This window comes from Gavia stellata, chromosome 1, assembly GCF_030936135.1.
Source record: "Gavia stellata isolate bGavSte3 chromosome 1, bGavSte3.hap2, whole genome shotgun sequence".
Classification (NCBI taxonomy): Eukaryota; Metazoa; Chordata; class Aves; order Gaviiformes; family Gaviidae; genus Gavia; species Gavia stellata.
In genome coordinates, this window is record NC_082594.1 from 86,567,031 (window position 1) to 86,583,558 (window position 16,528).

The following is a 16,528-nucleotide window of genomic DNA, read 5'->3' on the forward strand; positions in this document are numbered from 1 at the left end:
AGCCTGTAATGTCACATACCAACACACATACAGCTGATATCAAAGAAGGAATATTCTCACAGTTGCCAGGCTAAGAACTTGAAAGTTAGGAAAAGCCAGAATTAACACTGTTTATACAAGACCTAGTCCTTCATCCTGCTCACCTATTCAGCCTCAGTCCGCTTTTTCAGTTCCTGTTTCCTTCTACAGCAAATTTTTGCGCTTCTAACTCTCTCTCAGTATCTTCCCATCAGTCCTAGGCTCCTGCCCGGCCATCTCAATTCCCTCTTCTCAGATCAGCCTTTTTCCCTCAGCTCCTGTCCCCAGGCTCTTTAAGCACAGCCGTGACCTTCAATCCCTCTTAGCCCCACTCCACCCTCAAGCCCTTGCTTTAAAGCCAGCGTCCCTGCAACACCAGATCCTTTTCTAACAGTTGCATTTCTTTCCCTTGAATACTGGATCCTCCTAAAATACTTCTTCCCCACATCCAACCTGCTTTACAGAACACCTTCCACCTTATTTTGTTAGAAATACAGTTGATGTTGTTTTCCCCTTTTGCCTTATGAGAATTCACTATTCCTCCCCGCCCAGGACAGGGCACTCATAGAGGGGTGTCAGCCTGGACTTGTATGCATGAAGAATCAGACTTGTCAACAGATAAAGAGTTACCACAGAGGCAGTGGAAGAAAACTGACCAGTCGCTAATTGTTAACAACTACTAGCCATGTCAGGTAGAGCAGGTGAAAACAGCATGCTGGAGTTGATAAAAAACAAAAAAAGTGAGGTGTCCGGAGATCGTGCTGAGATTACCTTCTGAGTAAGCAGGTGAAACCTGTGATTGATTCTGGACAAAGAAACAAACCATTCTGTCATCATGGACATACATACAATTCTTGTTTCTTAATTTAGGGATACTAAACCACTGATTAATGACTTTTGGCTTTGCTAAAAAGGTTATTCCATATTGCTGCAAAGGACCCGCTGGCTGCATGATGATCTGTCCTTCTGGGGAACTCGCTGCTTTTTTCTGAATTTCTAGAAGAAATTTGCCACAGACAAACTGTGACCAAAACCCAGAGCTCCCCATTCTAGAAATGCCCTAAAAAAGTATGTTTCCAGAAGGCACATATGATGTCTGGAGACAAGAACTGCAGCCAACACCTTCCAAATCCCCTGGGCCAACCACTCCCAGATTCTTCAGCTTTCAGTTTCCTTCTCGTCTCCTCTTCTGCTTTTTAATCCAAGTCCTTTCCAATCTACTCATCATGTCACTTTCTCAGGAACCAGCAAAGAAGGGATAATCAAGAGGACAGAAGAGACAGTCTGGACTGAGTATACCTGGAAGAGATGTAAGCTGCAACTCAGGCTGGTGCATGCTACATATAGACAGAACCTCTCTGGAGATTAAGTACTAAACACCAGCAGATTTTCATAGGAACTACCAAGAGGAATCTTGCTCACCAAGAAAGACTAAAAAATGTGAATTCACTGGTCTCAAGCCTCAGGTTTTGTCAAGAAACGGTCAACAGTTTGTTTGTTTATTTATTGCAAGAAAACCAGTATTTTCCTGTGATTCTTTTCATAGGTGTCCATACTGTTTCAGTTGACATTTCCTCAAAATACATGCCTAGCTTAAATTTTACAAAATCATAAAACACTGACAATTGCTTCTGATAGGTATTGTCAGGTAACCTTAAGGGACAGTGCTACTGGCCCTTCTTGTTATTACAATGAGGAAAAGTGAAGTTAACTGTTCAACATTTTAGATATATATGTATTTTCCAAAACAATGTTGAACAGTTAATTTCATTCATAAATATATATATATGAAATTAACTGTGTATACACACCCCAAATATATTTTTATTTATTTTCATATTTATTTTGCAATTTCCTCAACATTTCCCTGGAGGCATTAGTGGATTAAAAACAACTGATGATTTTAAAAACTCTGAAATCAATGCTTATGTTATTCAGGAAATTAAATTAATAATTTTTCTCATTCTCTTGAAAGTGTAATCATTTTAAAACTTACGGAAAAGTATCTGCTTTATGCTGTACTTGACAACTCCATGGTATCTTTTAATATGTCTAAAACTTAGACTAAAATTAAGGCTGTTTTCACCAGATCATTCTACGTATTATCCTGAGTATTATTCAAGGCTTATTTGGTATTTTTACAAATCAAAAGGCAAACAGTCCATATCTTGCACATAACCCTATATTCAAAAGTACATAAATCAAAGAAGAAAGTCAACTTGTAACTAGAAAATATTAAATACTCAAATGGAAATAAAAGTCAACATAAATTCTAAAAAATAAATTAATTCAAAAGTAGTAATATAAACAATAAAGACTAGGAACAGACTGAACCACAATGTTTAAAATTCAGAACAGAAAAAGTGTCATGTTAGTAACTTAAGCCTATTAACACATATACATAAATAATACATACACCTCCTGCCATCTTACCAAGGTATTTCTCCCTCTCTTCTCTCCTCTCCCTTGCCAGTCTTTGTCTTTCATCGGTTTTTAGAAATCCGTCAATGGCTGAAGTCAGAGAGAAGAAAAAGTGTTAAAAAAGTGTTAGTAAAACTAAAGCAGCATCCAAAAGAACTGAAAAAAAAATCCACCAAAAGTAAATCACATCTACTGCATTTAACAACTCCAACAACAAAAATGATTCTGTATTTGTAAGCAGGTGGGTTAACAAGCTGGAATTTGAATAGATCTCGAGCATAATCTCCTACCTACTGCTGAACTCCGAGCACAGTTCCTCAGTGTAAATGCCTGACTCCTCTTCTCAGAGCAAACCAGCATGCTGTTAGTGCTTGTTTTAAAACTTGAAACTTTCTTGGGAAAAACCATAAGGATGCAATTAACATGTATTCATCTTTGTTAAAAACCTCATTTTAAAGTTTTTGGCTAAAAAAGAAAAAGGTAGCTCAGGAAAGCAGTAAAAGCAGTATGCAGCTCTCTTATAGTCTAATGCTATGTGGAGTCCCAGCCTTTATATTTATGGCTTAACACAGCCTCACAGCTCCCCTGCCCACAGGAAACCACTAGCACCAGCTCATTTCAACAACCAGCAATTACTGCTGGATGAGGCTATGGAGGCAGCAGCCCTCCTGCCCTCTTTTCCAGGTAGGAAACACTTTGCTTCCTCCTCGAGTTGGTATCTAAAAGCAGGTTACTTGTTTGGGAGGAGGCTGCCTAAGGATGTTTTGTACCTGGATCCAGACACCCCAGTTCTTTGCACAGCATTAGCCACCAGAAAGCCCAATTTAAGAAGGCAGGCAGGTAGGCAGAGCGTGACACATGAGGTGCCTCCAGGTCACCTGCCTGCATGCCCTGGACAAGCAGCCAGACAGACCTTCTGCAATGGACCTTCTGCAATACCGTGGGTAAGCTCACCAGCTAGTGACTTGATAGACCAGCTAGAGGATGGTATCCTTTTAAAGGAGCTGACAGGGCCTCCAGTGCCCTCCTTTCTCTCTTTGTTTTCAGGATCTCCTGGGGTCTTAGCAAGGCTGCAGCGCAAACAGGCACGGTGTCTCACAGCACAGTTTACATCCTTTGCAATCATTATTTGGGCTCCCTACTGAGTTACTGAATTATAATTACATCCCCTTCCCTTTTGCTCCAAGAACTGCAGTTGTTAATTTTATCAGATAAATACGGGTGGAAAAGTTACTTAGATTGTAACCCCGACTCTGCTCCTGAAGAGTCACACTTGCAGGCTGCTCTCCAAGGGCATCCTGTCTGTGGGAGCAAGTGCCTTTCCATAAAATGCACAGTTCTTTAGGAAGGCTGAAAACCAGCCTCAGTGGTCCCTTGTGAACAGTGAAAAACACAGGTCTCAGCTGGCCCCTATTAGAATAACAGCTTGCTCTTTCCCCAAGCAGCACCTTCAAACACCATCTCTAATCCTCTGCACACACAGACAGCGACTACCTGACAGCAGCCAGGCCTCTGCAAAATTGCGATTATAGCTCCCAGCTGGTGAATTACAACTGGAATTTGAGGGTCAAATACATATCTACTTATTACCGAAGACTCATCCAACTTCCATACTAGTCCGCTTGTTTGTTTGCTTGGCTGCCATTTATTGTCAGATTCAACAAGCAGGGAGGAGAGAGGAGGCGGCAGCTCAGTAAAGCAACCGTGGCAAAGATTTACAACTACTTTGAAGGGGCCTGCAGTAAGTAGCCAAGAAGGGGAATCCTGTTGTCAGCATAGTTAAATTACAGCTCCAATGGAAAGTTTTTCAGTGATCTGAAAGTCAAAACAGCATGAAACCTACAATTTAGGCTAGAAGCAGCAGAGGAAGTGAAATCAAGACTGGATCAAGAGCCCACAGAGGGAAGACTGAGCTTGGGAGCAAGTGGAGGCTGGAGGAAGGGAAAGAGGCAAGCAGAGGCAGAAGCTAAAATCTTCTGCGGCAAGGGACGTAACCCAGATGGAGAGGTAGAACCTGAAGTATGGAAACCAGGATGGGGATAAACTGGAAGGATAGGGAGAGGAACAGCAAGACAGTCCATGGCTACGGATTAGGGTCACAAAATCCTACATTGACTCTCATCACTCTCCTGCTTTTAGGAAGTGAGGACGGATCAGAATTGAAGCAGTCTGTACAATCCTTATTTTGCCTCCTTTTACGCATATATTATGCATTTTTTCCTTTTAGGTTCCTTCACTTATTCAGTGCATAGCATGAACCTCCTCAAGAGGTGAGCCAAGTTCGAAGTGATTAGTGCTTAATTTCTTTCTGAAACTGGAAAGTAGACAGAACTATAATCCGAAGTCTGTCTTGGAGAACAGCGCTCCAGACTTGGTCGTGTCACAGGTGAAACAGCAAATACATGGAATTGCTGCTCATTCAATGTGCAACACACCAACGTGCAAAAAACTCTGTGGAGAAAAAGAGTACGCAATCTAGTAAGTACAGGCACCAAATGCATATGCATGCAGCAAGGGTAGCATTAAAATAGCACAGGCATACTCAATACAAGCATTTCTTAACTCAAATACTTGACTTCATGAATCAGCATGCCTGCCAAAAATCAGAAATTTGCTTGCCTTCAGAAAGTAAATATAGCTTTGAAGGCCAGAATAACTATTCCCTGGGTAAAATCTTGTACCTTGGGATGATTTTTTTAAGGCCAAAATTAGCGTATTTACTACACATCTTCATATAATATACATTATAAACGTAATGGGCACAGCAGTTACCTGTGGCAAGAAATTTGATTAATGACAGGCAGTCAAATTCTGTTTGGTAAAGCAGACTGCAAACAGCAAGCTACCACAGGCAACTACCATGAGAACAACGTAACGCCATCCCTGCTCGATAACACGGACTGCCAGCAGAGGGCAGAACCAGGTTTGAATGGAAAAGAAAAACCCACAGCAAAGCAGCTTTCACTGTGGTAAGTGACCTCAGGTTAATATTCTGTATACTCAGCTTTATCCTGAGCCTTCCTCATATTTACAGCTAAGCCTCTGATCCCTCAGTTAGAAAGGCGTACAGCAGCAAACAACGTGTTTAAAAGTCAGGAAGTAAACGCAGGCTGGTTGTGCCTTCTGCCAACCAGAATAATGAATTCAAAGAGACATTGGCAGAAAATTCTCTAATAACCCTTTATTCCCAGAAGAATAAGGAAACCACCCAAGTAACAACATCAAAGATTTTACTGTAAGGAAGCGCACGCACACACAAATTGCTGCTACTTCTACTCCACCTCCCAGCACTCCCCAAAAGCCCCTTCTCCAAGGAGTCCCCACTCTCTGCTAGGCTCCAAGGAGTCCCCACATGTCTAACTGCTAGGCTAATTCCTTGAGATTGTACCTAATTTTTTGACTGAAGAGGGCCAGCTGCCCCTCTGGGACTTTGTTACAACAAACACTTCTAAAGAACAAAGATGGTAACTTCAAACCAGTTTAAATGTCAGCAGTAGCCCTGCAGCAGTAATATACCAGCTAATGCTGCAGAACTCTTTCAATACTTCTTCAATGTTACTTGAAATAAATATTCACAGAAGTAAAGACTGATATGTTAATTGCTGCTTAAACCCTTTCTGATGGGCAACGTAAACCTATTCAGACTGAAGAAACAGTGCCAGAACATGTCCACGCACACTCTGCTCTGCTCCACATACTGCTTGTGTAAGCCTCTTGGTGGTTGCTCAAGACAGAGAGGAAGGTTGTCGTGTCCCAATGGGACACGAGGCAAGCTCTGTCTTTTGAAATCCATATCCTGTTTCTGGTTAAGAAAAGCAGGACAATCAGGTTACTGGAAGCTGACAGTGCATCTCAGAAGGACCAACCGGCTGCTTGGACCTCTCCTCTCCTGAAATTTGCACCTGAGTTACTGCCAGCAGGTAGGGCCTCCGTTTTTTTGTTTTGTTTTTTTTTTTTACTTTGTTGTTGAACCCACATACACTTCTGTCCTCTGTAATATCCCATGGTATTTGGTTTCACAGTGTATTTATATATAGCAGATATCAAAGCCCTCGATAGCAAGCATCCCAACACGGAAAGTCAGCTGGGGATCTGAGGCCAGCTCTACGTAACAGTGTTCAACATACCTAGACCTTTGGCTGTCCTACATGACCACGTTCAACACATTTAGACCTTTGCCCACTCTACATGACACTGTCCAACATATTTAGACCTTTGCCACAGTATGTGTCATCTACGCTGACGTTGCTGTTTTGGTGAAATTCCCAGTCTGGATGCAGTTCTGCCAGTGGGTGGCCTTGCAAGGGATGTGGTGAGGTGGTCTATAGAGCAGACCAGACAGAAATGCCACTGCATTTATACCCACCCACCACTCCGTTGTTTCAAATAACATAATCTCAATCTATAAAAATCAACATTTTGCTCCCTGAAAAACCGCTTTCTCTCCCTTGAAACTGTTCTTTGAGACAATAAAGAACAGACTTTTCCACCTGCCACTGCTTCCCTCTGGGTACTACTGAATGAAGAAATGTTATATTCTTGTTTTCAGTGACTGACTATACTCCGAGGGGGAAAAAAGGTATAGAAGTGCATGTGGCTGGACCTTGCTTCTATTGGCAAAAGGCACTTTTTCTAAATTTTAATGACGGCATACTGCATAGAGGCTTTCCAGTTCTGCATGAGCCCACAGACATCTAACCAGCTCCATGGGATTGCGTGCCTTATATATAAACAGTGTGCACAGCCATAACAGTGCCCCATGGAGACTCTAGTATCAGGCAGACACAGCAAACACATCTCAAGATCACTGGGGGAACTGGTAAGATAAATCAGCAGAATGTTTTTGCTTATGAAAACACTAGATAAATAATAAAAGTAGATTAATAATTTAGTTTACTGAACAGGTCCCTACTAGACAGCCCACCACACAGTAAACACACACAAAGCAGCAGCACTGTGTCGGCGTGCGTTCTACGCTGCTGTTTTATTCATGTGCTTCTGTAATCTGTCAGGCAGAAAGAAATCCAGAGGCTTAACCAGAGCTTGCCAGTGTCCTTCTCCCAGATTTAACACACATGAACACTTATAGCTGTATTTTTCAAACTACAGCAGACCACAGACCCATTTGGAACCTATAGGTAAGATCTTCCTCCCCTTCTAGCATGTCCCTTCAGCTTCTTACTGCAGATAATTACAAAAATTGCATGAAAAGAGAGGTGAATGGTGGAGATTCAGCCATAACTTAACCATGGGGGTTTTTATAACTTCAGTTTCTTCAGAATAAACCCTGCACTCATGTTTATGAAGACAGAAATTTAAATATATCATTTCTAAGTTCAGCAGTTTCTTTAAAAACTCTGTATTCCTACCTTTGCCAATAGAGATCCCAATTAATCCTTTCAACCCTACTACAACTGAAAAATTGTCTTCAGAAAGTCTGTATATTTGTGCATGCATATTATGCATGAATTTTATTCAAGTAGATATACAAATTTTAATCTTGTGTTCTGTAATCTTTTACTATTCATGACCAGTAATTTTAGTAGCAGATACTGATACACTTAAACAGACAAATTCCATTTCATAACTATTTTTGTATTTGTAGTACGACAGCAGCTAACTTGAAAACACCTTCAATAACTCCACATGAAGCTTAAATGAAAAACTATTCTCAAGCACTTTTAGAAGTAGTGCCACTTCTCTGAAAAGTTCATCTTTGTAGCATACATGCAAACACACATGTGGTAAGTTAACTATTAAATGGTGGACATGGACATCAGATATTATATGCTGAAGAATAAAGCCTGTGCAAAGACACTTGCAGGTAGTAAACAGGGATAAAGGACAGACCTTCCTCTCCATCCTACTCCGAGGAAGTAAATTATGCTCTCTTTCTCTACACTAGTAACACTTTCCAAGACTCTTGACTCATGGATTCATGGGGCAGGCGGGTGGAGAGAAAGGAGGTTCCTTTTGCTTATTATACATTTTCATCCAGCAATTAGTTACCAATGAGATTATTCCTCTGCTAGAAGACAAACAGGCAACTATTGTTAATAGCCCCATATAAAATTTTAATACAAAATAAAATGTTCATACATCTAAACATTATGTCCAGAGCCTTAGCTAACAGTTTTTGAGTGCTCTAATGCTAGCTTCAAAGTAGCTACTGCTCTAGGAGCCATTGACCAAAGTAGGCACAGCCCCACCTCTCGCTCCAAAGCAACCTGGCAGGTAGGGACCCAACCACACATTCATGCCACTCTGGCTCTCATGCAAGTCTCAAGAATTTCATCTTTTGCAGAATATCAGCAGAAGCAGAATTTAGCATCAAGATGTTTCTACAAAGAAGTAGAGAGTTGACTAAAAATTCTGAAATTTGCAACATTAGATGAAAGGAGAAGTAGCAAAAAAATAGAGGCCTGGAGATTTTCATTTATCTATCGTTGTTGTTGCCAAAATGTCTAGTCATTTTCCTAATTGCAACTGATCTGAGTTACACATTTGCAGTATGATCTAAGTTTACAGACAATTTCCAGAGCAATTTTATTAAAAAAAGGACATTGTACAACATCAGAATCACGACTATGAATGATTTTTAAGACTTATCCTTTAAAACAGTCTATAGCAGGGCTTTTGGGGGGGCTTGTTTTTTTTTTTTTTGCGGGGGTGAGAGGGTTTTGGGACAGTTGGGTTTTTTTTATTCTGTTTTGGTTTTGTTTGTTTGTTTTTCCACAACTTGTTTTTAAAAAATAATTTTTCTAGTAAATGTAGAAATTCTCAGTGTAAAAAACAGATAATCAAATTTGAAGATGCATTTGTTAAGACGTAGGAAAATTATTGCTTTTAAAATTCACCTGGTCACAACTTTAACTATATTATCAGAAAAAGCCCTCAAGAATATTAACTAAAAATAGTAACATAGCCCTTTCCCCCTTCAGATACCTAACTACACAAGGTTTATGTAGGAGTGGAACATGAGAAGAGCATAATCCAAAAGGAATTCATGCATTCATGACACTATCTTGATAACAGATTCATCCTACACACAGACTGTGTCCAAGGAAAGCCATCCTTTTCAAACCTGCTCCCTAAGCAAGTAAATAATCTTAAAATTCTGTGCACAATCACAAGCTACTTTCAGCACACCTGATGAATGGGGGGGGGGAAAAATCAAATCAGCAACTTTCTGGAAGGAAAGACTATGTATGCATTCTGGAATAGATAAAAAAGGAATAAACAAAACCAAAATACTACTTCTAACTCACAATTAACACTTTGAAACTAAATGGAAATAGGGTACACCAAGGAATAATTGCTGGCACTATCTGGAAATTATATACTGAAACAACAAGCAAACCCCCAAACCCTAAAGCTATAAACATCGCAAATGAAACAATTTTTTTCCCCCACAGAAACTTTTTCTTCTTTCGTTCACTCACTGCGTATCTCCTGAATTAGCAATTGTCCCAACATGTATTTAGGATTTATGCATTTACTAACTTGCACAGACTAGTTTCACTGACTTCAGCAGAAATACTTTGTTAAAACAGAAGAGGTGGAAATACCTTGTTAGGATCAGGAAGCCCTTGCATGCCCCACCCAAGTCTGAAAAGACGTCCTATCACTCACATACTATCATAATAAATGGAAAACCCACTTGTTGGAAGGGGAGTATCTGTAAATACTGCTTGCCTAGTTCACTTCACCTTATGACCTTCGCAAGAAAAAACCTCACTGTAAGACAGTAATCCTGGAATCATAGTTATTTTGCCCAAATTATCTCAGGGAAATGTTTTAGGATCTTATATATCTGTTTCTCCATCTCAGTGAATTCAACCTGAACAACCTCATTTTAGGAACATACTCAGCAAAATGAAAGAAATTCAATTTCTTTCCAACAGCTTTTATCAACAAAATGAACTAGAAACAAAAGCTTTGCATCTATAGTGTAGTCTAGCACACTCAATTCCTCATTAGAAGTGTTTCTGGACTTGTGATACACATTTATGTGTCAACATCTGCTGATGTTAAATATTTACAATTAGGTATTAGATAACCAGAGCTCAGTGAAAACTAGCATTTCACTGAGAGATTCTGATATTTTAGCACGAGCAAATGAGATGGAAACTCTAAGTATCCTTTTCTCCCACCTCCAGCTAGCTTGTAATCCCCAAATGCACATTAAAACCCACTTCCCATTCAAGTTAATTGGCTTTGCTGGTGTATGGCACTGAATAATGTTCTTACGCTTGGGCGATTTTACAATTTTCACTGCTGTTTTGCACTCTCAAATGGTAGCTGAAGTGCACGAAGACAGCAAAAGTGAAGGGATAGCACAGAACTGCTTTTCCAGATCCCGGTATAGGTCTTTAGAGCCAGTGAAGTCTTGCTCAGCCCCCACCTGGGCAAGGAGATGACCTGCAGCTGAGGTGCGCCAGCCGCCTCGTTTTACTGTGGGTTTTTTCTCTGCTGACAACACTTAAACCTTCGCAGCAACTTCCGATGCTGCAATTTAAAACCAAGGAGCCAGTATTTGCAAAGATCTGGAGAAAACAGCTTACCCGACGTGAGCACTCAGAAGTTAGAGCGTCCTGGGCAGAGCTCCTGTCTTCCTGCTCAGGCTCTTCAGCATCACTGGCCTCACGACCCACCTAATACTCCCCTCAGCAGCGGGCAGTCATGCTGCCTCCACCCGCAGGCCAGATCCCTGCAGCTCACCGTGCCAGCAGCCAGGACCCCTTGTTAAAATTCTGCTTCACAGTGAAGAGGAAAACTGGGATGATTTTCCCCACCGTGGCAGCAGCCTGGAGCATGTGTCAAAGCCGCCTGGCTCAAGGCACTGAAGCGTGCCGCTGAAGCCCACTATTCTGCTGCCAGAGCTCCTTTTACCCAAAAAGAAACTTTCACAGCACTGGTACAGAGCAGCTGCAAATTTCCAATTTCAGGTAACTTGGGGGGTCACAGGACAGCATTTCGGGGAAAGCCCCAGCAGTCGCTGTACACCCTGCCTTCCCGTGTGGTCTCTGCCTTCAGGGCAAAGCAGATGGCCACCAGCCTCTGCAGGAAAGCAACTGCTTGCAGACCAGCCAATTGGTAGAGAGAAAAAGAAAAAAGAAGTCCTATAATCAAACTCTTAATTAACCTCTGTGTCAAAGTACCCGCACAAAAGTGTGACATGGCAAAACTACAGCTTACTTCTAAACCAATTTCAGCCAGAAAGCGTTCTTCTGGAGCCTTGAGTAAAAATGATGACAGACCTGTCAGTATATTCTCAATAACTGTCATTAAAAAAAATTTAAGTATAATCACTGAAGAAATGATAAAACAAGGTTACTACCTGCAAATAAAGGGCTCACACTGGGGAGACAGAGGCTTGGTGAATGAGCATTTCAGAGGTGGCCATTTGTACAGTGTAGCATTGACCTTAAACAATCCACTGCACATGTACGTACAGAGATGGCTCTGCGGAGTCCTTTTACTAACATTTTTTTCAAGTCTTATTTAATAGAAACTGCAATAGAGATATCTGTGCTTTGGGATTTGCTCTGAGTTGTAGAAAAAGGTATATTTAGAGAATCAAGAAAACATATCTGGCTTCTAACAATGCTTAGAGATGCGAAATGTTGCTGGCATGCCCTTTATTTCCATAATACGCCTTCATTTTTTTTCCTAGACAGTACAATTAATTTCTTAACATTACCTTCATTTCTCACTATACCCTGTCCTCCATCATTAAGTCAGTGATGACTGAAGATTTGAAGAAGGCTTTAGGGTGTTTCTCTTCTGTTTTTTCAGAGAATCAGAGAATCATTAAGGTTGGAAAAGACCTGTAAGATCATCAAGTCCAACCATCAATCCAACACCACCATGCCCACTAAACCATGTCCCACAATGCCACGTCCATACGTTCCTTGAACACCTCCAGTGAGGGTCTCCACCAACTCCCTGGGCAGCCTGTTCCAGTGCTTCAGCACTCTCTCAGTAAAGAAATTTTTCCCAATACCCAGTCTAAACCTCCCCTGGTGCAACTTGAGGCCATTTCCTCCAGTCCTGTCACTCGTCACTTGGGAGAAGAGACCAACACCCACCTCTCTGCAACCCCCTTTCAGGTAATTGTAGAGAGCAGTAAGGTCTCCCCTCAGCCTCCTCTTCTCCAGACTGAACAACCCCAGCTCCCTCAGCCGCTCTTCATAAGGCTTGTGCTCCAGACCCCTCACCAGCTTCGTCGCCCTTCTCTGGACACGCTCCAGCACCTCAATGTCCTTCTTGTAGTGAGGGGCCCAACACTGAACACAGGATTCGAGGTGCGGCCTCACCAGTGCTGAGTACAGGGGCACAATCACTGCCCTGCTCCTGCTGGCCACACTATTTCTGATACAGGCCAGGATGCTGTTGGCCTTCTTGGCCACCTGGGCACACTGCTGGCTCATATTCAGCCGGCTATCAACCAGCACCCCCAGGTCCTTTTCTGCTGGGCAGCTTTCCAGCCACTATTCCCCAAGCCTGTAGCGTTGCATGGGTCTGTTGTGACCCAAGTGCAGGACCCAGCACTTGGCCTTGTTGAACCTCATACAATTGGCCTGGGCCCATCGATCCAGCCTGTCCAGATCCCTCTGCAGAGCCTTCCTACCCTCCAGCAGATCAACACTCCCACCCAACTTGGTGTCGTCTGCAAACTTGCTGAGGGTGCACTCAATCACCTCGTCTGGATCACCAATAAAGATATTAAACAAGACCAGCCCCAAAACCGAGCCCTGGGGAACACTGCTTCTGACCGGCCACCAACTGGATTTCACTGCATTCACCACAACTCTCTGGGCTCAGCCATCAAGCCAATTTTTTACCCCAAAGGATGCACCTGTCTAAACCACGAGTCGCCAGCTTCTCCAGGAGAATGCTGTGGGAGACAGTGTGGAAGGCTTTACTAAAGTCCAGGTAGACAACATCCACAGCCTTTCCCTCATCCACTAGGCAGGTCACCTGGTCATAGAAGGAGATCAGGTTGGTCAAGCAGGACCTGCCTCTCATGAACCCGTGCTGGCTGGGCCTGATCCCTTGGTTGTCCTGCATGTGCCCTGTGAGTGGCCTCAAGATGAAGCTCTCCATAATCTTCCCTGGCACTGAGGTCAGCCTGACAGGCCTGTAGTTCCCTGGATCCTCCTTCCGGCCCTTCTTGTAGATGGGTGTCACATTGGCAAGCAATTTTGTGGTAAGCAAAGTGAATATAGAGCATTTAACAAAAGAAGAATCCATGTGCAGTTTTCCTTTTTTTTTTTATAGAAAGATAAATAAAAGTAAAGCATTGATGACTTACTAACATGGCATGCACCTGTCAAGGACTAACCTAAACAACCTACACTTGGCTCTGCCCCTACCTGGTGCATCAGTGAAACAGTGTATTATTCCACGTAGAAGTAGCTACTAGATGTAGCAAGCACATTTTCCCTGTGATTTGGCAAAAGCTGCAAAAAAGAAGCAAAGCTGATTAATCCAGAGTGGACATGATCAAGTTAACTTCATCCTCTGTGGACTTGGCTATGATTAGGAGTGAGAGTTAAAATGTTGCTTTTGCTGTGTTTCACACTAATAACATTTCCCACGGATTTATTTAAGCGAGAGGAAGAACATCAATTGATTATCAAAACCAAAACAGTTTACTCTAGCAACATGCACAGTAAATCCTCATAGGGAGGAAAAGCTTTTACAATTAGACATCTGTCTTTAACCTTTTTCCTTGCATTTTAGTAGGTGCACTATGCCAATGTACTCCATATTAACAGTGTTACCTACAGACTTACAGTTTTAACTATATTTCTGGTCTTCTGGTCAGTTTATCAAAGTATATTCCATACAACTCCTGTTTTTGGATGCCCCAGTCTTGGCCCATAGATACAATTCTTAATAAATCATATAATTTGGTGGTGGGATCCAAGTATTTGTTCATTTAAATCCAGAACTTTTCCCTCTGACACTTAGGCAGTTATTCGATTTTGTCTGAGAATCCAGTCCTTCTAGGTCTTCCATAAAGAACCTAACATATCCTCATTGCAACTTCTGCCTAGTTTTCTACCTGTCCTTTAGCTGTGAGCTTCTGACTCTCAAGGAACACCAAGCATGAAGCTTTCAGTGCATGCAATTCCCCCTGCAAGACACTGCTGAGACTTGACCAAGCGCTGGCAACCTCACTGCCCCAGACAAAGAACAAAAATATTATATTCACATACATCCTTTTGTATGTAATGTATGCATCTTTGTATGATCATTTATAATGATTTTTCTTCACCCAACTATTTAATATTAGCCACTGTGCATAGAAAATGTTAATTGTCTCTGTTAAAAACCAAACCAACCCCCCCAAAGGACAAGGCTCCGAAAGCAAGAACCTCATTCAACTCTTACCCTTGAGCTATGTTGAAGGGTCTGAATTACTTAGAGCTTCTAGATGTCTAGGAAGTATCCCAAAGTGCACATTGTCTTAACACCAACACAGGCAACCTAATTTACGCATGGGGCTGGTGCAGCCTGTTGGGAGTCCAAGACTGCGAGGGGCCAATGAGACACAGCCACAGCTGTAACATTGAGATACATGGGATCTTGCCCACCCTACCTAAATCCTGCTCTATTCTAATGGAAAGACAATGTTTGCATTTTGTGGAAACAGACAGAAGGCATTAGATCTATTAAGTTAGTATTTGGAAGGGTATTTTTCAAGGGCAAGAGACAGTATGCAGATGGACTAATACACAAATAAGGCTGATGATTTCTGCATGCTTTGAAAGAGTTACGTGAACCTATGTTCTTAAGTAGCATTTAGGTGGATTTTCAGTACTTGAGAAAGTGTTAAAAAGATTAAGTCTGCCTTTTTACCACTGCAAAAGATAAATCTTTGTTTAATCTGTAGTTTCTCAAAGGATTATTCACTGAGTTCCCACTATAAGTTGTCTTATTTGTTTATGCAAATTCAGAACACAAATTGCATTATATGTGGAGCTTTTAACCTGCAGAATAAATAAGATATTTTACCAAACCAACACTTTTCTACACAGGAGAGATGAGTGGATTGTGCATCCACTGATTTTTCAAGTCTCAACAAAAGGAAGTTTTTTTCCCAGGGTAAGAATTTGAAGCCTTTACAAAGATTCACAAAAATCTGTAAAACTAAAGGATAAAACAGAAGTGAAAGCTACCTATACAAAGTGACTAAGTTGTATGCAAAGTGCTTAAATGATATGCAAAGATGAACACATACACTGAATCTAGGATTCACGGCACACTTATGCCAACAGAAAAAAAGCCAGTTAAAACATAGTGGTCACTGAGCTTTGCAGTAAGTATTGATTAGCACAGAGATCAGGTCCAGTAGTCACTACCTGTTGTCAAAGCTCATCTAAACTTTTGCAGTGATGTGTAGCAAAGCTACACAGGATGAAGGGAGACTCCATTTTGCACAGGTATCTCCCACCCTCTTTTGTGACCTTCATGGCCCAAAGAGAAAGGAGTTGAGAGATGTATTTAAGTCAAGAACATGCAATTTTCACTGCCACGACAAGACTGCCTCTGCCCTAGCTCAGGGGAAGTCCAGCACAGGAGCGTGTACAGCAGGCACTGCAGTCACCACGGGAGGACTATGGGGACTCCTGGACAAGAGGAAATGGCCTCAAGTTGCACCAGGGGAGGTTTAGGCTGGATATTAGGAAAAATTTCTTCACCGAAAGGGTTGTCAGGCATTGGAACAGGCTGCCCAGGGAGGTGGTTGTCACCATCCCTGGAGGCATTTAAAAGATGTGTGGATGAGGCGCTTAGGGACATGGTTTAGTAGTGGACTTGGCAGTGTTAGGTTAATGGTTGGACTTGATGATCTTAAAGGTCTTTTCCAACCTGAACGATTCTATTCTATGATTCTGTGACTTGGCTGGCATTTCCCTTGGCACAATCATTTTACAAGTCTTTAGACACACACAGGCACTTGCACGTCTACTCGCACTCTGCAGGCATGGTGTTTTCTTTTGACTGTTACCTGAATTTATTTCAGAGACCAGAGACACTGGCCCAAAACATTATTTTTTTAAGAAATACAAATACTTAA

General features: G+C 41.8%; 1 protein-coding gene across 1 annotated transcript in view; it reads right to left on the minus strand.

The window, feature by feature from the left end:
- MAP7D2 (MAP7 domain containing 2) overlaps nt 1-16,528 on the minus strand; it is an 83,840-nt gene that overhangs the window by 35,519 nt on the left and 31,793 nt on the right. The window contains 3 exon segments of the mRNA XM_059817209.1: nt 2,452-2,529; nt 9,882-9,940; nt 9,942-10,047. Coding sequence (XP_059673192.1) covers nt 2,452-2,529; nt 9,882-9,940; nt 9,942-10,047 — 243 coding nt within the window.